General features: G+C 37.6%; 1 protein-coding gene across 1 annotated transcript in view; it reads right to left on the bottom strand.

Annotated features, from left to right (window-relative positions):
- Positions 1–22,773, bottom strand: part of LOC104633111 (dynein axonemal heavy chain 5) — a 169,455-nt gene that overhangs the window by 88,814 nt on the left and 57,868 nt on the right. The window contains exons 42-47 of the mRNA XM_075744633.1: positions 16,645–16,832; positions 15,237–15,431; positions 7,924–8,058; positions 6,715–6,904; positions 4,176–4,393; positions 2,919–3,230 (exon numbers count right to left, since the gene is read on the bottom strand). Of these exons, the coding sequence (XP_075600748.1) occupies positions 2,919–3,230; positions 4,176–4,393; positions 6,715–6,904; positions 7,924–8,058; positions 15,237–15,431; positions 16,645–16,832 (1,238 nt within the window). The remainder of the gene's footprint in view (positions 1–2,918; positions 3,231–4,175; positions 4,394–6,714; positions 6,905–7,923; positions 8,059–15,236; positions 15,432–16,644; positions 16,833–22,773) is intronic.

The following is a 22,773-nucleotide window of genomic DNA, read 5'->3' as shown; positions in this document are numbered from 1 at the left end:
AGGCAATAGCAGCCTTTACCCAAATAAGATTAGGGTGAGATTTAATGTGGAGGGAGGAATAAGTCCCATGTGACTAGTCTGGTGTTTTTAGGACTTCTCTGAAGTCTCCAGAATAGGTCAATAAGGGATACAGGACACCAGATTTTATAAACAAAACAACAACAACAACAAAAAAAAAAGGGAAAGTGAATGTGATTTAAAAATTACTAGATTTTTTTTTCATTTAAACAATACATAGACATGCTGAAACTTACTCACATAACATCCATCACTAGTTTGAGCTTCACACTTTGCAGACAAACTAAATAATGCCACTCAGGTAATTATTTTAATTATTTCTGTTCTTTGAAACTGCCTCAGATAATTACTTCCATTAGCTAAGCAATTTTGTTGCTTATAGGTAGCAGCATCATTCACAGACAAGAAATTGGCAGTATAGCTCCTAAATTTAAAAAAGTAGAGACTATAGATGGGGATGGGAGTTTACTTGAAATTACTCCTAAGCAGGAAATGTTGCTGAGAAGAAAGAACTGGGAAAGGGAGGGTGAAAGTCCAACCCCTCAATCACCATTTTAGAAAAATCCTGTGGAAACAGAAAGGACTCAAAGATAATCTCAATTCAAAATAAGGTTGTTTTGGGGGTGGTTTTTGGGGAGGGGTTTGGTTGTGTTCGGTTTTTTTAAACTTAGCCTTGTCTTTTGGACTACCTCCTGTCTTTTACATAAAAACTAATGACTTACAGTAGAGTTTATAATATACGTGAAAAGAATAAATACATTCTTTCCACTGATTCATAACTATTATTCTCTGGTGCTTCCACCTACATTATTGCTACTTGCTATACCTTCATTAATAATGATTTTATCCAATATGCAGACTTTCACTGACAAATAGTATTTGTATTAGCATAAATAATGTTTTTTGTAAGCAAATTGGAATTACTATAGTAGTTGTCTTATGTCTATCTTGGTTGAATTTAGATTGCTTTCAAAAGATCTCTGTAGGTATACTTAAAGACTGACTCTCCTTAGTTACTATATTTCCATCTATAGCCTAATTTTCAGTTTCTTCTAAAAATCAGATATTTGTAAGCTGCTTATATCCATGCCTCTCTTAATACTAGCATTAAATTCACCAAGGTCTCTATGTGGGGTTTGACTACCACTGTTGATGCATCTTATTTCACAAATTTTCTTTTAGAATTTATTTATCCTTTTTTTTTTTTTTTTATGTTGGGGAAAATAATAACTGTAAAAAGAGCCACCTGAATACAAAAGTAGTGTTACCATCATCTGTAAAATCAGTGTTATCACTTCTATTATTTGAGAAGCAAAGATAGCTCATTAAAAGTGAAAAAAACCTGACAGTATGACAGCTTTCATTTACATTTCGATAGTTCCAAATGCAGCCTTCAGCAGAAAACTAACTTCATATTTCACTGCATTTTCATCTCTCAACCTAATAAAATACATATTTTTCTGGACTTTATTGCTATTGCTTCAGGCTTGGGTATTTTAAATGTTGTTATTATGTTTTCACAGCAAGTTGTAGCATAAAATATAAATAGAATTGTGGCAAAGAAGCAGTAAATTGACCCACATATACATTACTTCGGAAGCATATTTTAAATTTCATTATCAGAATTGTTTCTCATGCTGCTGCAGTAAATACTATGTCAGATCATTATGTTTTGGAGGTAGAACAAAATGAATAGCTTGTTAAACATTGGTTTTAAAGTAAATAGGCACTGAAATGAAACTTATCTGTAAGAAGACATTTGTTAATATTTAAGGCATTCCAAAACCATATTAATCATTGCTTTTATCATGATTTATAAATAAACTTTCTGCAATGTCACTCAAAGTTCATTAAAAACTGCATTTGTACAATCCAACAACAATGATAAATATGACAGTAGAAACCCCTGTGAAATCCAACACCAATCACACAAGAAAACTGGCAGGAGAGAGCCAATGGGAAAGCAAAGTATATAAGGAATTTGTATTTGTTCCACAGATGTTGAGAAAATCAGAAGATAACAACGCTGAAAAATGGCAAAGCAATAACTCTTTCTTTAAAAAATTCCAAAGAAAAAGTAAGAATTTCAGTGTAATTGAAAACAGTATACTACTGAGATTATGCTTTTAGATCCACTATTGAGTACAACCATCCATAATATTAATGAAATCTTTTTAACGATTCAGTATGCTAAGGCCAAATGGATGGAAAAAACATTCAGAATTCTCCCTTTGGATCTACTGATTGAACACGATTTAGTCAGAGAATGTATCAAAGAGATGCCATCTCAAAAATCTCCTTCGGAACAGAATCATGGATTATAAAATCAGAAGAGACTACTATAGTCACTTTCACTGAGCTTTGGAACACCACAGAGACAGAACTGCCCTTAATTAATTTGAATTACAGCATGTCTTTTAAAATAACTAATGGGCCAAATGCATTTCTGTTGCAGCTGAAATTGAGAAAGATCCCACTAGAGTGAATCTAGCTTAATTTCTTTCCAAATTTACTTCTTTCAATTTCAAACAAACAAGGAAATTTATCCACTCCCTTTATGCATCCTAACAAGAATTACAATTTCAGTAACAATTACAGCCAAAGAGAATATCTCTGTTTTGCCAACATACATTACAAAATAATCACAGATTTAACAATTCATTGCCAACAAACCTATGCAGACAAAACAAAGCATCCAAATCATTCGTCTGTTACAGTTTCACTCATTTATTAATGTCAGAGATAATTTTCTCTCTTTTTTTTTAAAATCCATCATCCTTGTTTTATTACATAAACAAAGAGAAGTAAATAATTGAAAAAGCATTGAGGAAGAAACAATGCTTCATTAAATAAAGACTAAGAAATGCAGTATTTTTTTCTAAAGTTGTTGCATTAAGTACCTGAAATACAGCATTAAAGCAATTCCATAGGACATCAGAGTATGTAACAGGTAGCGTCTGCAGCCAAGCTCTTAAAATAGGCTTCCAGTCTAACACCGAAGAACTCATGAAGACCATCCCATTACGAGAAACTGTTGCAGGGGAAGCATTGTCAATGTTGTGAGGTTCAAAAATAATTTTGCAACTGGGAGACATTGGAATACGATCTCCATTGGCTAAAGTAAGGGTCTTGTTATCATCCAGAACAGAGTTCAGATTTTCAATCCATATTGCATCAACAGGTCCATCCAAAACTATCCAGATATGCTCACCCTGAAAAAAGGAGACACACACATGCAACTTTACATACATTGACCAAAAATACACATTTCCTTAATCTCAGAGAAAGTGCTCTTGGATATAAATAATGAGTCATAATTTGGTATTGATTAGCTCAGCATGAACTGCAGTTTCTATAATTTGCTCAGTGATTTTTATCCTTCTTTTGTTATCCTGTGTCACACTAAAAAGAATATTAAGGAACAGCGACAAAAATAAATTTGTGCTGTTCTAAGCATAAAGCTCTCCCTTTCTTCTGTTCCAAGCATAAAGCTGTTCCTTTCTTCTACAAAAGTACATCAGCCAGCCCAGCATCCATCAAGGTGGATGAAAACATTTCCCATTAAATACAGTCAGACACAGGCATACAGTTACTCCTTGTGGGATGTTACCTAAATATTTCATGTAAGGTTTCCCATTTTCGAAGTGAGAACTGAATGAAACTTCAGAAGATTTGAGTGTAATTGTGATTCCATGAAACATCATCTGCAGGTCTGATAAGAGAATTGGGACATGCCTATACTGATTTCTTACCAAAGCCTTTTACATTCTGATGTAACTAGTGAAATAGAGTGACAATGACATAAAACCAGATAGGAGAAAACTAACTTTCCTGTCCTCACATCAAAACATGAACAGCCCTTGCTTTTCTGTTTAAATGGTAGGACTACCTGCTTACAGAAGGAAGCGAAACCCTTAAAATCTTTTCCAATTTAATTCAGGAACCTCTAGTGCTTGGGAAGCCTAGTGCTCTCTGGCATATACACGTAATTCTGACTCTTGCATACATTGAGCTAGTCAGACACAAAACAAAACTAACACTGTATTTTCCCGTTTCATTTTATAATGGAAGATCTTTCACAAAAATGACAGGTAATGAGATCTTATGGAAACAGTATTAAATGTCCTTATTAACTATCATGATACAATATCCATTACCTTCTTTGTTTTTAAAGTTTTTCTCCATAATGTAGAGAAAATACCATCTGTCCAATCATTTGTAGCAACATCAAGGGTACCAAACATCTGGGAAGCTGTGATTGCCTTTGGGTTCATTCTCATCTCTTTATGAGGAGCACCACAATCTGTCATTGCTTTCATCAAAATATTAATGCATTTTGTCTTTCCTGCACCCGTTGGACCTAGAGTCATCATACCTTAAAACAATATAAACATGGTTTAGAATGAAATGTCAAAATGTCATGCTACTATTTAATGGTTCTTTGCTTCAACGATCTTTGTTTTATTTTTATCAAAAGTCAATACAAAAAAGATGTTTCTCACTCCACTTACTGTTAACTGAAATAGAATTTAAAAATATTATTAAAAGGCCTCTATAAATGTCTGGTCTATTATGATAGGCAAGCCTATGTGGGTCTGTATCCCCCCGCAGGCAGTTCTTTTCCTTTTTCTAATTGGAAAACAGAACTGCCTTTTGATGTTCGCATGCAACGACATTGATATGACTGGTGGTAAACAAAACCAGTCATTTCTAAATGTATTTAATGAGAACGAGTAGTTCCCAATGATATACAAAATCGAGTGTATCTTCCTAAAGAAAAAGTAACAAAAATATGTACCTGCTCCATTCATGCTGACATTTTAATACATCTTTCTTACATAAAAAACAGTTAACAGCAACCACACTTATAATTTCATCAGTGTATACACATATTGCCCAAGGAAAAGAAGCCATGTCTTCAAGAATAAATTAAACCTACAGTTGATCCTTTGTAGCTATATTTTCTAAATCATCTATTCAAGGGGCCCAGAGTCTGTCCAAAAGCAGTTGGAACATTCAAACTGAGACTTCCACAGTCATCTAAGGAAGCTAGATAACTCCTATTAACCCTAAAGGCCACTAGACAACATAATCCTTAGTTGGCTTTAAATGAGTCTTCAGCAAAGGTATGGAACAATCACGAACCCAAGCTACAAACCTAATCCAGTTCAGTGCAGTCTGCTTGATGTTTTCTCTAAAACTAAAGGGAGCTGAATGTTCCCAAAACCAGTTTGAGCACCCAGACAATCACTTACTCATGCCATATGCCACATATGAGGAGATCTAATCCAAGCCCCTCAATGTTAATGGGATAGCCTTTCTGCTGGTTTCAACAGCATTTCAATCAGAACTGTTATGCAAAAGAGATTTCAGGATCCATGCACTGAATCTCCATGCATAGGTGTGTGTGCATGACCACTTCATTTGCACATATTGCCTCTATTTCAGCCAAGAGAAGTCATGCATTTTACAGATTTTTCCTCATTACTTGAAATTCCATGGTGACTATTCCATGGTTCCCCATTCTGGGGAAGAGTGGTCTGTGGTCTCTTACAGACCAAACAGCTGCTTCTGACAACAGGCACATTTAATCGTGACTGAAATCATTAAAACTTTCATGGTTCCTGTATAGATACAGGTGTTATAACTTGATATGGAATACTGAACTCAGCAATCTGGATGTAAATTATTAACTCAGCACAGCATTAACCAGTTCTTTGGTCTAGCCAATAATCTGAACTAAACATTTGAGACATTAAAGTCTCAGACTGCTGTAAAAATGAGTATTCCCTTTTATTTGTTCCATTAGTTTAAGCTTACTATTCCTGTACTATGACATGAAAAGGGAGAATAAAAAGCATGACATCTTCATAAATCTTTGCTCCTTTAGTTACATTTCCTTTATATGTTCTCCTTCATATAAGAAAAAATTCTTAGTTTTTAGAGTTAAGAGGAGTGGGGGACATTTCAGAGTAGGGTTTTTTTTTTTCATTCAGCTATGAATTATAAACCTGGTTTTACTACTGTCTTTGGTACCCTCCCTAGGACAGGATAAACTTTACTCATTAGCCTTCTGTGCACTGTAAAAATGTATTTTCATAGAATCATAGAATGGTTGAAGTTGGAAGGGACCTCTGGAGGCCATCTTGTCCAACCCCCCTGGTCCAGCAGGAGGTGGGCTTATTTCTCCCCAGTGTAAATGGCCAGAATTGAACACAAAGAACAATACTTGGAATTACATTGCATGTTTGGTAGAATCTATCGAAGTAAAGGTTTGAGAGATTATTTTTTATAATCTTCTCAGCATCATAATCTCACAGTAATATTAAACTTGAGCTTCATGACTGAACTGTGTCTGAGGGCAACAACTGTTTTCAGAACACTGAACAAAATTGGCTGTTTCTGAATTTTAATGTATACTCTGCATTTTAACTTGTTCCCCAGAAATTTCAATCACTGAAGGCCACTCTCATATTTCCCATAAAAATGTAATACAACAAAGCTAAAAACTCACTATGTGTGCACACCAAAAAAGGTCATAACAGTTTCCTAGCAAAATATCCACATAAGCTTTAAAAAATGACATCTGTTCAATTTTAAAATACATTTTTCGTGAAAATAATCTGCATTCTGTAGCAGATAACATAAAAAACTATTGCTTTTATGCAGTCTCATAACCTCATCTAGCATGCTAACCATGTCGGACTCGCTGAGTTTCATACAGTTGAATGAGTTTAAGTATCCATGGTGGATGATGAATAAGCCCTGCTTTCTCTGCCTGTTTCTGGATGGCTGACTGTAGTTCAGGATACCCAGCTTTATCCAGAGTAATTCCAGGGAACAGGTCATTAATGAGACTCATAAATAAAGGTTCATCTTCATCCACCTGTCGAGGATAAAGTAGGGGGAAATACATTATTTATTCATTGAAATTATTATTACAGCTGTAAACAATGTTCAAGAATATGTCATTTAAAAGATGGCAGTAGAAAACCTTATCTTTCCCAAAGCAAATATTATAATTATGAATCAGTTTTAGTAAGCGAATTTCATACAATGCAACCACAAGTAGTAATTTCTAAATTAAATACTTAAAGCTTATAAAACTGTTAACATCTTAATACAGTTTTCTTTAATATACACACACACACGTTTCTTCATTTGTTATATAAGCCAGCAAGACTTATTCAAATCGTATTTTGCCTTGGATTTTTTATGATTTTTTTTTCCTTCTGTAAATCACTGAAGCATGCCTATAGGTTTGAATGCATGTATCAATGTTTTGAATAGATTAACATCAGAAACAGAGTAATTGGTTCCATCACAAAACTGGCTCCCAAGGTAAACACACAGAGACTAGACGTGCTATAACCTTTCAATTACAGCAATAAAAAGAAAGATTAATACTTTAAATAGTAACATCAAAAGAGATTAGACTATACAAGTAGGCATTAGCTGCTTCCAATTACCTCACTCATTGCAATTCTTGTGGTGTTCTGAAAAGGCAATACATACCCAAGAAATGTATAAATTAAAATTCTGGATTAAGAAGGATCTTTAATGATGTTATTAAAAGTTAATGCGATGCATTCTTCCTTTCTCTCCTTAGATAGGGCAGAAAGAAGAAAAAACAAGAGCCAATTAGAGGACCAGGTTAGGTTCCCTAGAATCTGATGGTATTCCCAATGATTTTTTCAGCTAAGGCTTCCAATGTGTTTTCCTCTCTTTAAAAAACAATTAGTGCTCACACCATGACTGTATTCTGATTCTCCACTCACTGACAGACCATATTAAAAACTGCAAAATAATTTATCCAATTGCTGAAGAAAAGGAGCTTTTCAAAGTGCATAATAAATATACTTAAAAATGCAAACAAAGTATTCTTTTTGGGGAAGTCACCAGTACCAGTTTGGAGAGGTTCATGTCCCGCAGAACTCTCATTACTACAGTTTTCTCTGGCTCTTTGGGATTAGATCTTTTCACTGCTCCAAGTGTTCTTAAAACAGACAGGATATTTCTAAGTCCAAAGTCATAGTGAACCTTGAAATAATACATAAACACAATTAGTACCACAAAGATTAAACACTTTAAAATCAAGAGAGGGTTGAAAACTAAAATCATTAAAGAAATAAATATGCTATTGAACTTTTAAAGATGAATTATTTTACAGCTCTTCATCTTTTCAACTGGATTTCCAGTTTTGTTGCTATCGTATCCTGAAGATGTTTTCCAGTGTTGCATGTCCATACCTGCCAAGTGTCCCTTTTGGTGTTAGACTATCACTTTTACAAGTCATCTGAAAGCTGCATCTTCTATCATTTTCCTAAATTCATAATTTTCCAGATGCACAAACAGCAAACCACACATCTTCAGACTGCCCTCTGTTTTCTGCTTGTGCAAGGACTGTTGCTATCTTGATATATGGTATGGGATTCATGACTAAAAGGGACAACATCTTGCTGATATAAAGAAACATACTGAAAATATTCAGATACAATTTGTTCTATGTAAGCCTACAGAAGGATTTACTTCCAACAGCCATGTGCATCCTCAAGGTGAATCTAACCAGCTTTGGATTTAGGCTGGTAAGGGCTGGAATATCTTCCCTTTCACTACAGGCACAGCTGCATATTTGCAGAGCCATACGGACATACTCAATTAATTTTAACACTTGTACCTAAACATACAATTCTGTCTTAGTCTACATAGATTTGAAAATATATGCAAATGTTCTGTAATGGGTTTCCTCTTTGGCCATTAATGCACATCCTAGACAGAAAGCTATCACAGTAAAGGTTTTAAATTATAAAGTCTCCACTACTGCCAGCTGCTCGGAAAACTAAGTGGTAAAGACAGACATGGAAGGAGACAGTAAAGATATGCTTACATTTGGAGAATATCTGCTCCCTCTGACTGATCAGAAATGTTTTTGAGATCAAGTGCACAGACTCTTTTTTATGCTATCTGTTGTGTGTTAACACTGGCCAGCTTCCAGATGCCCACCCAGCCACCCTTTCATTCCCCCTGCTCAACAGGACAGAGGGAGAAAAGATGAACAGAAAGCTCATGGGTCAAGATAAATACAGGGAGATCACTTAACAATTACCATCACAGGCAAAACAGACTTGAGTTGGGGAAAATTAATTTAATATATGGCCAACTAGAATATATTTGGATAGTGAGAAACAAAGACAAAATTAAAACAACACCTTCTCCCCAGTCCCCACCCCTATTTCCCAGGCTGACAAATTGGAACAATACATTGAGTACAACCCAGAATTTTCAGCAAGAAATAACTTATTGATCAGATTTGCTGATGATACCAAGCTAGTGAACTAGACCACAACTAGAGTTCAAAATTAGTAGGAGAAATTCAATAAATGTTCTATGTGTGATGCAATTAAATAAAGACAAGCGCAAAATACTACACAAATAGAAATAACCAACTGCTCAAATAAAGAGTAACAACCCTTCTTCATTCAGTTGAGAAACAAGTCAGGTGCAGAAAGCTTTGCAGAAAAATATCTGACATTGGACTGAAACCAAAAACTGCCCAATGACTTATCTACAATTACAGTGGGCAATAAAAGTGTCCTTTTTAAAACAGCTGAAAGGGTGTTTCCTTTGCAGCTGGTACTTCGTACTGTGCCCAAAAGTTAGATTCCACACTTGAAGATGAACCCTACTGAAGATAATTTAGAAAAGAAATTAAAAGTTATCGGCTGACCAGAAAACATGCTATATCAGGAAGAAGTAAACCAAAATCAAATATGTAAGATGAGTTACGGTAAAATTCTTCAACATGCAAAAAATAGCTGCAAAGAGGAAGACAGAAGAAATAGAAAGGAAAAGAAGTAATGTATTTAACTACACCAAGGGAGAGTCTGACTTTCAGAGAAAACTTTGTGACCACAAGGAAAATGAAATTTTGGAATAGACTGTCTGGGAAACTGCAGGCTATCTGCCAATGAAAAATGTTAAAGAGAGTCACAAACATTTATAGCAAATTGTTTAGCTAAGAATTATTTTTCCTCCAGAAAGGTAAATGGATGATCCCTCAAGGCTCCATCCAGCCTTGTATTCTATTATTCAATCAGGAACCAAGTTGTTAGAAGTTGAAAAAGTTAGATGTGAATATTCAGCCAGGTACTGCCAGGAAATCTCATTTGTAGATGGAAATATTAAGACAAAAAGATTAACAACTTCCTCTGAAGTTCAGAAGGCAGATTATATGTTGATGATGAAGCCTGCTATCATTTAGTAAATTATATGTCCTAGTGAAATACCCAGAATCATGACAAGGGCTGATACATTTCTTTTTCTTGTTGCTAGATGACCATCATTGACATACTGGAATGTGTCCAGCAATGGATGACCAAGTGAGATGAAAAGAGATACTGGTCAAAATTTGCAACAGGGGAAGTTACAATGGTTTGCATAAGGAAAAGATTCTTCACAATGAGAGTGGTCTAACACAGAAAAGGTGCCCAGAGAGAATGAATATCTCCACCCTTGGAAACATTCAAAACTCAACAAGTGCCCTATCAACCTGCTCTAAATTGACCCGTGTTGAGCTAGAAGCTGGACAAGAGGACCTCTGGAGGTCCCTTCCAACTTATGTGAGTCTATGATTCTATAGAGGTGACGACTTTGTTAAGTTTGAAGAAATACTGTCATACGTATTAGAAAATTTAAAATAAACTAAAATTACTTTTAAAAAAGGCACATTTTCTGGTGTGCCCCAACTGACCTACATGACAGGTTGTTCAAAGCAACCATCATTTATTTTCCTTAATCAGTCTGCCAGTTTTACAACTGCTTTGCCTTTCAGGAATGACACAGAACATCTAGAATTTACCGACAAATGTGGATTATGAGCTATTTCTTTCCTCCATCTTTTAACAGCAGGCAAAAATATTGCACTTGGTCAAAATGGACTGCAGTGGTATAGCTGAAGCTCTTGTAAAGAAGAATTAAAAATCTGCAAATAAAAATCTCAACACTAGAAGCATAGTTTGCTGTTGCAGGTAAAAGAAAAAAGGGGTATCAGTGGTTTTCTCCATATGAAAGCACCTTAAGAGATGATCCTCAAAAAGAGATTATGGTCTTATTTGCTTTTAAGCTTCATTAGGTTTTTCTTTCCAGTTTCTACGGTTTTCCCTAATCTGCGTGAGGCTTTGTGGAAGAAGGCAGTAGGGAACTTTGGCTAGAAGTCCTATAACAAAGGCAAATAATTCAGCTTTGGGGGTTCTGTCAGAATAACTGTTTCACAGGCTTGTGGACACCTTGGGCTTCCTATATTTGCTAAGGACTATTCCTATACTATTCTGTATATTTTTCTTTACTGAAGAAGATGATAGTCACTCAGGGTGCCTTTGGCTATTTGTTAGTCAAGTTCCTCTTTCCACAAAGTCTGGATCTGTGTGTGTAAAACGTGTGGAGGACTCCATGTATTCCTTCTGGCAAATTCCTTTTAGGTTTTGAGGGGGTTAAGTTCAGCTGGTGAATGCTTGTTTGTTGTTACTTTCTTTGGCCGATATATACTGCATTTGCTGAAAACAGGCAACGTTCTGCCTTTTCCTATTGCACTGATCTTTATGTGACCCTGTTCTTTCCAGTCATCTGCCCGGATACCCAGCAGTACTTTTTTCGAATTTAAAATTGACCATTAAAAATTTAAATAAATAAGTTCCACTGGGAAAGACAGATTAATATGCCTCTAAGAAAGCCTGTCTGCACTTTATAGTTCTAGTTTGCTGGCCAGACAGAAGCAATTTGTGTCCCACTGCACTCTTAGAAATATCTCTAGTTCATGGAACTTCCATATCTAATCAGATGAACTCATTAGATCTCTGTCTACATATAATCACATAGTGCATCAGATGTATTCCCCAACCTACAACAAACTTCACAAAGAACTTAGCAAGTCTTTCAAAATATCCCATTGCTACTACAAACAACTGTGAATGATGGGGGAGGGAGAGAACAACTCACATTCAAGTGAGGAAGTGGTGGACCCAACTGAAAAGCAAAAAATGCAGTCTAAGGTGGACAAGAGAGACCTCAAGAACAAAAAAACAGTGTGGAAAGTGGCACATCTCAAGCGTATGCATGCAGATGAGGAATGGCCAAGAGAACAGCATCATAGCAGAAGCTCTCACATTTTTCTTGGGTAACCAGCACAAGCAGGTGCCAATTTGAAGTGTCTGTTCACTAATGTATGCAGCATGGGAACAAAACAGGAAAAATTAGAGCTCTGTGTGCAGTTATGGGGCTACAGTCTAACTAGGATGAAAGAAACGTGGTGGGATAGCTTACAAGACTGGAGTGCTGCAATGGATGGATACAGGTTCTTTAGGAAGAACAAGCCAGGAGGGCTGGATGGGAGTTGGGAACGCTTTGCCTCAGGATGGCTGATGAGACAGTTGAGAGCATTTGGGTTGGGATTAGAGGGCCAATCAATGCTGTGGCACATGTCTGCTGCAAACTTCCTGATGAGGAAGAAACTGATGAAACTTTTCTCCAACAACTGGAATTAGCCTCATCTTTGCAAGGCCTGGTTCTCCCTGTGGGCTTGACACACCCCAATATCTGCTGGAAGAGCAACACAAGAGGGAAGAGGCATTCCAGGAAATTTCAACACTGTCTCAAATAACATCCTCACAGACAAAATGGTGACTAGACATGACGGTCAGACATTTCAACAGCTTGACCAGAAAGGATGTGCAGTCCTCATCCCTGGAGATATTCAAAGCTCACCTAGACAAGGTGCTGAGCCACTTGCTCTATTTGACCCCACTTTGAGCACAGGTATAGGACTTGTTGACCTCCAGAGGTCCCTTCCAAAGTCAGTTCTTCTCTGATTTTATAATTGTATATAATGGATTTGTACAAGAGCAGGACTGTCCACAGGGCTGCTGACAGGCACAGGCAGGACAAACTAACATAATACCATGTGTTTGCAGAAAGCTATGCTTCCTGGCTCACATTACAGAGTGTATATAATCACAATTCATGATGCACACTGCTAGGAGCAAAGATCAGCATAGTAGGCTTCTTTGATTGATGCTGGAGAGATGTTAGAGGATCCTGCATAAATTATAAATACACATAGAAGACTGTTCCCCACAGACATCATGGCTTGTATAGTAAGAACTATGGAATTTAAGTTATAAGTGAGATATAAGCATAAAATTCAAATATATAATTGTGATGTAGCTAGGTGTAAGGGCTGTGCCCATGTGCACACCCAGAGGAGTTGGTCATTAATTTCCATTAATTAATATCAAGGAACTCCCTTTCTAGCATCAGCATAGATGAGGCCAAGGACTGACCTCAGACAAGGTGATTGAGCAATGTGCCTTCACAACAAAGCATTTGACTAATTGGTACAGGAGTTCTCCAGATGAGAATTTCGGATAGCTCCACAGAGCCCTCCAGGCAGTTCCTACAATCCCTAGGCCAACTGATAAGCACTACTTATATGCTTCAATATGTTGATTAACATGCTAAATGGAGAATCTTGCTGTCTCAGAGCCTCCAGGGCAGTTTCTGCTGCAGAAATGACCAAACTACACATGTCCAGGACAAAAATGACCACACAAACTGAGGCAATGAGATAATTTAATCCTACTGAGGCCAAGCCTGAGGAAAAAGAGAGACCCATATTCAATACTCCAGAGACAAGCTAAATTGCTAACTGCTGAAACTGTGCATACACAAATTTTCCTAAACAAAGTCCACAAATTCCACTTGAGAGAGAGGTCTTGGAAAATGATCCTCAGACAAATGCAGCCTATAAGCCTGGCAACTCCAAAACACAGGCAGATTGCAGGACTGAGAGAGTACGTTGGACAGCAACAAATGGACTAACACTAGTGATGCTAGATCAATATAGGATGATTCAGTTTGCCTAAAAACTAATTTGAAGGCTAATGAAGACACCCTGGGCAATATCACAGGGAAGCCAGTAGCAAATATGACCCTTCAGAGGCCAGTCTACAACATAAAGTTGGTGAGTAAAACTCTCCTAGAAAAAGAAACCTGAGAGAAATGAAAATTGGAATCCAGTTTGGTTATATATATTGAAAGCGAAATAGAGAGGTATGGAGAAAGGAAGAGAAAATCCAATTCTGTACTTTTTTTGGTTTAACTCTGAAATAACAAGGGCAATATGATACATCCTTATGTTATTCTGGTGTAATCCAAGATTTCTACACGGAAGTCAACATAGTCACTAATAAATATGTGGTATAGAACTGAAATAATATAATGGCGAATATAGTCGATATCACAGAACCACAGAATCACAGAATAGTAGGCGTTGGAAGGGACCTCTAGAGATCATCCAGCCCAACCCCCCTGCTACAGCAGGATCACCTAGAGCAGGTTGCACAGGATCACATCCAGGCGGGTTTGGAATATCTCCAGAGAAGGAGACTCCACAACCTCCCTGGGCAGCCTGTTCCAGTGCTCGATCACCCTCACAGTGAAGAAGTTTTTCCTCATATTCAGACGGAACTTCCTGTGTTCCAGTTTGTGCCCGTTGCCCCTTGTCCTGTCACTGGGCACCACTGAAAAGAGTCCGGCCCAACCCTCTTGACACCAGCCCTTCAGATATTTATAAGCGTTGATAAGAAATACGCGCAGGCTCGTTAGGATCCATCCAAAGCAGGCATTTGAGCTGCAGCTTACCTACCATTCATATGATTTCTCTTTGAGACCCTCTAGTGGACAGCCAGCACAGGGCATTCAAAAGGCAACTAGTTCTGTTCTTAAAAGCAGCATTGTCCTTTGTTTCTACTTAAATACCCCATACCAAACATAATAGCACTTTTCTGGTAGCACTCAGCAAGACAGTGCCTTCTAGGCACTCTTCAGTTATTTATAATTCTTACACTGCCTCTCCAATATATCTAGTGAGGTGACTGATAACTGTATCCTCTACAAAGTTCAGCAGAGCAATATACAGCATTCCTCATAACTTCTCCAATAACTGCACTCTGTTTAAAAATCACAAATTGTATTTTTACTACACAAATTAGTGTGAAAACCAAAAACAACATGATGGTTTCAGACTCTGTTTCTAGAACTTGAAACTGAAAACTCTAAAAAATGAATACATTCATGAGTGTAAAAATAATTATATATTCTATGAAAGTATATTCTCTACATACCCTTCCAGTGACAGCTTACAGTTGGACAAATATTTATTTTACCTGTTTAGATAACTGCTCTTCACAGAGTTTGTAGAGTGTATAGAATTTTCGGCTAAGGACTTGGTTGTCTCGGAAACCAGCACTTGCCAGCTTGACTCGCATAATAATGCTACGGTCAGGCACCATCATAGCAACTGTGCGAAACTGAATTTTCAAATTTTCTGGAAGTTCCTGTCGTCCTGCATAGCCAGGGTTCTAAAAATGCAAAATACAAAATAAAATATTATATAATGAAAGCAGGATAGAAAGGTTTATCTTTTCTGATAATTATTGGCAAACACAGGAGTACGTGGCAGATTGCAAAGGGTAACGAGGATGTCACAGTTACACATTACTACACAGTTGCCTAAACATTGCAGTTCGTGAACTATGTGGCATTGCACATGTCATTCGGAGATGCCCAAGACACACAGACATAGACAGACAACCACTTACAGATCTTGTTGGAGCTCTTTTAAATGCTTAGTTCCTCAGGGTCTTGATAGTGTTCCAGTGCTGGAGGTTACTATCCCTTGTGAGCACTCCCAGACCATTTCAGTGCAAAGTCAGTCAAGCAGTGCAAGCCATTACCGAACATAATTTAAACTAATGGATCTGACCTTTCACTGAAGATGTCTAAGTCATTCATGTGACTACTGCATGGCTCAGCTGTGAGAACAGCAGTCGCTGGCTACGCAGTGTAACTTCTTAAACTCTTCCAGCTGTTTCCAAACTGTCTTCCCAATGGCCTTTGTATGCCACTAATTTGCACTCTTTTTTTCAAATTAAAGCGATAATATTAACATCTTTTCAAAGGTAGGAAACCTTGAAATAAAGACAAATGCTTCCATTCTGAGTTGTGGGTATGTAGCCTACAGCTAAGGCAGGGAAGATACAAAGAGTCTTTTAAGGTACTATGTTTTCCTGCTTCTTGGCCTCCTGCACTGCTAGAAGCAGTCCACGGGGATCAAAGATAAATCTTCAGGAGGCCAGTGAACCAGAGTGAGGGTGGTTTTCTTCATGCTGTCATACAGAAGGATTGTGGTCAAAAGTTTTTCACAGGCGGTGAAATACTGAGCAGACCAACTACAGTAGTCCTTGCAGTGGTCAATTACTTCTATTTTATTTTGACAGACTTTGACTAAAAATATGAGATGGTTGGGTTTAGTCTCAATCCGTCTAAGATTCAACTAAAAAAGCCCTTAAAATATGTAGTTAATGATTATTGCATACCTCAAGTCCTAAGTTCTAGTTAAAAATATGAGGAAGAGAAAATATCAGCATGGTTATTTTACCAAATTATTGTTCAAATTGTATTCACTATTTTCTAACAGACATTTCCAATGGTTTCAACATGGAAATTTCAAAGGGAAACGAAATAGGAAAGATTTTTCACAATGATGCCATTTATACATATTCACACACATACCATAGTCAGAAATATACCAAATTCTCTGTCCATGTCAACAACATCACCATCAGTGAAAATGAACTGAGGTTTCTTATTTTTCTTACACTGAAGTACGATATATATCTGCTGAGCAGCTACTGATAAAACTGGAAGTTCAATGCGGTTAAATTCATCAAAGCAACCCCATGCACCTGACTGGGCTAAACCTAAAAAAGCAAAAAGCAAAATATTTTGTTAAAATATAGGATCAAGCATGAATAATTTATATATAAAATATAGCATATTCTATATAACTTAATGTAATATGGGAAAGAGTATGAACACAGAGTAAAATGAGAAGAACTCAAAATAAATTGGTCTGTCCATTAATGACACCCACAAAAAGAATTATCCCTTGGAAGAAATAAAATACAAACTTCTTTACAAAGAATCCTACACTTTTACAGTAACCATAAGGCAGAAAGTGTTCAATAAGATTGTATATAGCACCTAGAAGCATAAACATGCATATAGCATGGAAACTCATCTATGCAAGGGCTGAAATTGTCAAAGATGAGCTTGAGCTTTTCCATTCCACCTAAATGGAAAGCACAGAATCAAATTCAGAAATGACTACATTTGTGACAGAAGCATTGTAGCATTTTATAACAACTAATTCATAGGTCAAAAATAGTTGGAGAATAGCATCCTGCTGTTCAAGAGAGATGTCACACTTACAACTGTTATTTGGAATAGGCCACGGAGTTCTAGACAGACACTTGCATCCATAAACATCATAAAATGAACGTCTTTTGGGAGAGTCAAGTACTCCTGCTCCTGTATCACATTAGCAGGATTGATGTAGGAGAGTCTACAGTGGCAGCTTTCCGGAGCAGTAGTGGGAAAGTTACCTAATCCCCTGCTATTCCACATCCATTTCACAAGAGACAAAGACTAGTAAGTCTATGCAGAAACTTCATGGATGCCACCTCCTCCCTTCCCAAAGCCCACACCAGACTAATATTTCCTATTGCCTGGGTCCAGCAAGGACCTGGATCAATACTTTAACTGGCGCTACAAATGCTCAGAGGTGCTTAATTCATTCCGCTGGGCTGGTGGGGCTCAGTTTGGCTTAAGACACTTGAAGGCAGTGCTAAATGCAAAAATAAAGCACATGTTCAAGAAAAGGCATTCGTGTGTTTGCAGTGTTAAACAACTATGCCCAGAGCTCCCTTGAATCCCCATACTTTGTATGGCATTGCCTATAGCACTGGTAAAATAAATCAAGGGGCATTTTATATGTAATGTTAATTCCTTAAGATACTTAAGCTAATGGAAGAGAACGTACTCAAAAATCAATAATAATACATACTTTTTCTCTCTCCTTTGTTTTGTTTTCTCTTTTATGTTTTCTCTTCTCTTGTCTTTGCTCTGGCCTGTTCTGCTCATATTATCCTTCTTCCCTTCCCTCTACTGTTCTTTGTCTGATCTTCTGCTCTTTAAGATATTTCTCTAGGAACTCTCATTTCACTTCAAATCCCCTTGAGACTCCTTTTATTTTTCTTCTCTGCCCCTCTTCTATTCTGTGATCAGCTATCATAGCCAAATCAATACTTGTCAGTTTTTGCAGATAATAAAAAAAAAAGAAATATGAAAATAATCCTTACATTGATTTTTTTACCTTTTTCATGCCCATTAACCACTTCTTTGAATAGTGTTGCATTGACTGGTCTTTTTTACCCATATAATTTTGGGAGAACTCTTCAACAAAATTAGTGGGTCACATCACAAAAAAACCCTGTGGTAGTAGAGCCAAAATTGGCTGCTTAAGATTTGATTCAGCCAGGGCAATACTGCAGATCTCCCATGAAATTTAGTTCAATTCCATATGTAGAGTAATCCTTTTCCTAAACTGCTTCTAACTCATTTCTGTGATATTATAAGGAAAAACATGCTCCAAAAAGAAGAATTTGAGGAGAATAAAAAGTCATATGGACTTAATCACAAAATTTAAAAGCAAATGGAATATATACAAATACCACAATGCCATATTGAAGCAAAGATTAAAGTAATTATATACACAGATACCAAATTTAAAACACGAAAGACTCAATCCTACTATCTTTAAATACAAATGAAAAATGTTCCTTGACTTCACTGGTGTGGCAGCAAGTCCTGTAACTAATGTTCTCCCTCTTGTATGAGGAATATCAGGGGCCTGGATGCACCAATAGGCCTTAATTGCCCTGACCAGCTTTACCTGGGGCTTCTACCCACACTCTCTGTCCTCCAGTCCAGGAGCTCCATTTCAGCTCAGGCAGGTCTGAGTCTTGAGTCTTGGCCTTAGCCATGTTGTATGTAGGGCTGGGCATGGCTCTATCTCCTGCTACCCTGACTCGCTGATTGAACTTCCTAGAGGAGCCCAGAACTATCCATAGCCTTACCTCCACCCTTCCTCCTGCTCTTTCTGACTGAACTTCCTAAATGGACCCCGGACCCAGCTTGTTATTTCACCTTGTCTGATGGTCACCAAGCTGTCACCAATCTGCTCTGCTCAGGCATTGCGGAACTGTGCCCTGGTCAGTGAAGTCCCTGCCCCTGCCTGCGTGGTGGTCACCCTTGGCTCCTGGATTCTCTTCCCTTGTGGAGCTGCCCCACTCTTGCTGCTCCCTGATGAAAAATTTTTTCAAATACATTTGGCCCCTTAGGAAAGGGGGAAAAAAGAACAATCACTTGTTCTGTAATGCCACCTGCTGCATGGAGTTATGAAACCTGGCTCTTAGGCAAGGCCAATATCTGGCAAAATTATTTCATTCTGGTGGTGCTTAAGAAGAAAAAGGAAAGAAAATACACACACATACATACACCTCCACACACACACAAGCGAAGGCACAGCAAGCAAACTGTCAGCTGCGTAGCAGCTTAGAGACAATGTAATTTTGTTGTGCCCTGTCATGCTGTGCATTAATTGTTGTCTCCACACAGAACATAGTATGGTAATCAAATACAAAAATGGAGTAAAAGCAGAAAATAAAGGACGAGACTAAAGAGACCTTTAACTATATCTAAGAAATGTGACACACACACAAACACTCCAATCGGTACAGAAATCCTACAAACCTGGTCCTCACATGACATAAGAATCACACAGCATAGCTACTTCAAAATGCATCTCTGCAATGCAGCGCCATGTCCCTTTCCACATCAGTGACCCTACGGCCTGCGCAGAACTGGGTGGCCTGACCCACAGGTATGTATGCCACGCTATGCCCACAGTCCCCGTGCAGGTCTTCAGGTCCCACACGTGGAGAAAGTATGTTGCAGCCTACGGTGACAACCCGTGCTCTGCCAGGTGACCTCACATGTCCTATGTATGTGCTGCTCTGCACTGGGAGGTCTGGCTAAAAATAGTGTGACAGTGCAATAATGAATCATGACAAAGCAGCTATAAACTCTCTTTTGTATTGAAAGGACGCATATCTTAAGATTTTACACAGGGGTAGAACTATAGTGACATAATTCAAAGCAAATTTCACTAAAACAGAACTCTGTCTAGCCAAAGTGCAGCCCAGAAGCAGTAAGCTACAAGGTACTCGTTGGTCCTGAAAGAATTTACAAAGCTCCATACTAATTTATTCATCTTCTGAATTAAGATAAATATCAAACCTTACATTAAATATTGAATTAAATATCAAATCACAAAAAGGTACCTCAGGTAAGACTGGAATTGTTTGACTGTAACTACAGAAAACAGAACCAAAGCAAACACGACTTTTATACTCACCTACAGACAACCACAGACAAAAGGTTTCCTAAAGGGTATTCAGCAACACCTCATTAATAGTGATGAAGTACCCGTGATTTGCTATTCCTGGGCAACTGTAACATTGAATAATGGAAAACTTGAAAATTCACCTTCTTACTTGCTTCCCTGGTATTTTCATGGGTTATCTCTGGTCCAATTCAGATGACCAGTTATATCTGAACCTACTTTTTGATTCAAATTTCAAAAATAAAACTAGCAAAGATGAAAGTCCAGGCCTTGGACATCTTGACTAGACCATCTGCCTTTGAATACGTGGAGTTGCACAGGAAGACAAAAGACACAGGAAGACAGAGAAACAGGGAGACAGAACCTCAGCTCTGAGCCAACCAGGAGAAGTTCAAATTATAATGTTACAGTATATAATATATTATTATATTATATTATATTTTTCTATTTTTTTTATTCTGAAGATCAAACTTATTGTCCTAACAGAAAAAATCTGGAAACATGGCTGCAGACATGACACCACCATTTCCACACCCCATTTTTCTCCTCACTGCTAAATCTGCTAACATCTGACAACTTGACCCACAGCACCAGATGAAGTGAAAAGTTTGGAAGAGAAAACACTGGTGATGGAGTACAAAGCCTATTGCAGACATGTGGAATTCTGAAGAATTTCTCAATGTGTGCACTAAAATATGTAGTATGTTTCATGAGAACTTTCTTATCAGTCTGCATGAAAGCCCTTCTACAGCTGTGAAGAACTATCCTTTTTTTCCACTGAAGATCTCATATGCATTAAAGACTCTTTCTCTAAACTCAATTTGCTCCTCCTATTAAACCAAAAAAGAGGTCATTTCCTTCCCGAACTTCTGTATATCCTCTCTTCAAGAAATATCAGATACCTTACAGATGTTTCAACATAAAAATTGTGATTCCAAGCCAGGCCCTTCTAAGTTGTGAAAATAAGTCCAAAGCAACTGGTGCCCTTCACAAATGAAAACATCAATGACTTATGTAAGAACAGAATCATACTTTTCCTCCCAGACTCACAACACTGATGAATGCTGAAAAAAAATCACCCTATCCAGGTTCTATTCAGCTGGATCTATTACCTAATTCCTAGCAACACCATCCCACTAGCAAATTGACTGAAGTAAGCAGTCACAGGCATCATGCTTGCCTCAGCACCAATTTGTTGAGCTCTATAAGCATCTTTTCTAACTCATATTGAACACCAGCACGCCATTAAATGAGGCAGCCAGATAACAAGGACACATTACACAGCATTACTTAGCTTTTGTTGCATATGATGACAATACGGCATGGAAAATGGTCAGCTTATAGAAAACAACAGACAAAGGAAGCTGAGCCCTAAAACTCAGCTCATCTTCTTAAGACATAATAACTGTGCCCAGTTTTACTAAAAGAAGGCAATGACAAGTTGCAGTTATCACTATCACCTCAATCTGAAATGACAAAGGATAAGTTACCAAACTGCTCAGGATAAGAAGGCAAAAACAAAGCAAGGATACAGAGGCCAGATGTCTGCGTTGACACAAGTCAGTAACAGTTTAATACAAAGAAGTGAGATCACCTACGAGTTGGGAAAAAAGGTGATGACATAAAGAGATACAAACATTCTCACAGAAGGAGTAGAGAGGAAAAAGACAACAACTTAGTGACCTCAAAGACAAACCCACTCCAAGGAGAAACAAAGGCTGACATTCCCCCTCCTGATTGCTGACTGCAGGTACAGCAGAGACCCAGTAGATGACTGCGCTCAGTGTTACGAGCATATTCATGCTTATTCAGACAGCAAGCTAGTCACAGCCCTCTTCTGTTTATTACCAACAAATAAAGTAAACTTGGGACACTAAAAGTCTGCATGCATGATAAAAGACATGCAACTAAAAGTTGGCCCAAAGATCTGGGAGTTAGAAAGAGATGCCCTGAGAAACTCATGACCTTGACTGAAGGTATTCACATGTGCAGCTTGTTCAGTTTATAGCTTAGAAAGGTTCCTCTGTTTGTTTGGTATTATGTAAATGAGCAGCTTTCCATAGCTTCTGGTCACTAGGTAACTATCTTCTCTCTTGTTAAGTAATGATCTGGCCTAGGTTATAAACACAGTATTTACCTCAGGGTAAGGAGTACAATAACACAGTATATTCAGTACAGAAGTCATAAACTTCTACAAAAGTTTAACCTACATCCCTGTGTAATTTAATGGGATATTATGAAACCTGTCTTCTGCTCTTACTGCTCATAGGAGCTCTGAGCCAGTTTCAGCCTTCCCCAAGGCAGTGAAAAGAAAACAAGAATGGAAATGTTTCTTGCTTATCTATTTTCACGTTCTTATAAATGGAGCTTATGTGTTCAATTAGCGAGAAGCAGGG

The sequence above is a fragment of the Balearica regulorum genome, chromosome 2, assembly GCF_011004875.1.
Source record: "Balearica regulorum gibbericeps isolate bBalReg1 chromosome 2, bBalReg1.pri, whole genome shotgun sequence".
NCBI classification, from domain to species: Eukaryota; Metazoa; Chordata; class Aves; order Gruiformes; family Gruidae; genus Balearica; species Balearica regulorum.
Note: the sequence above shows the minus strand (reverse complement) of the source record. Positions and strands in the feature narration are given on the sequence as shown.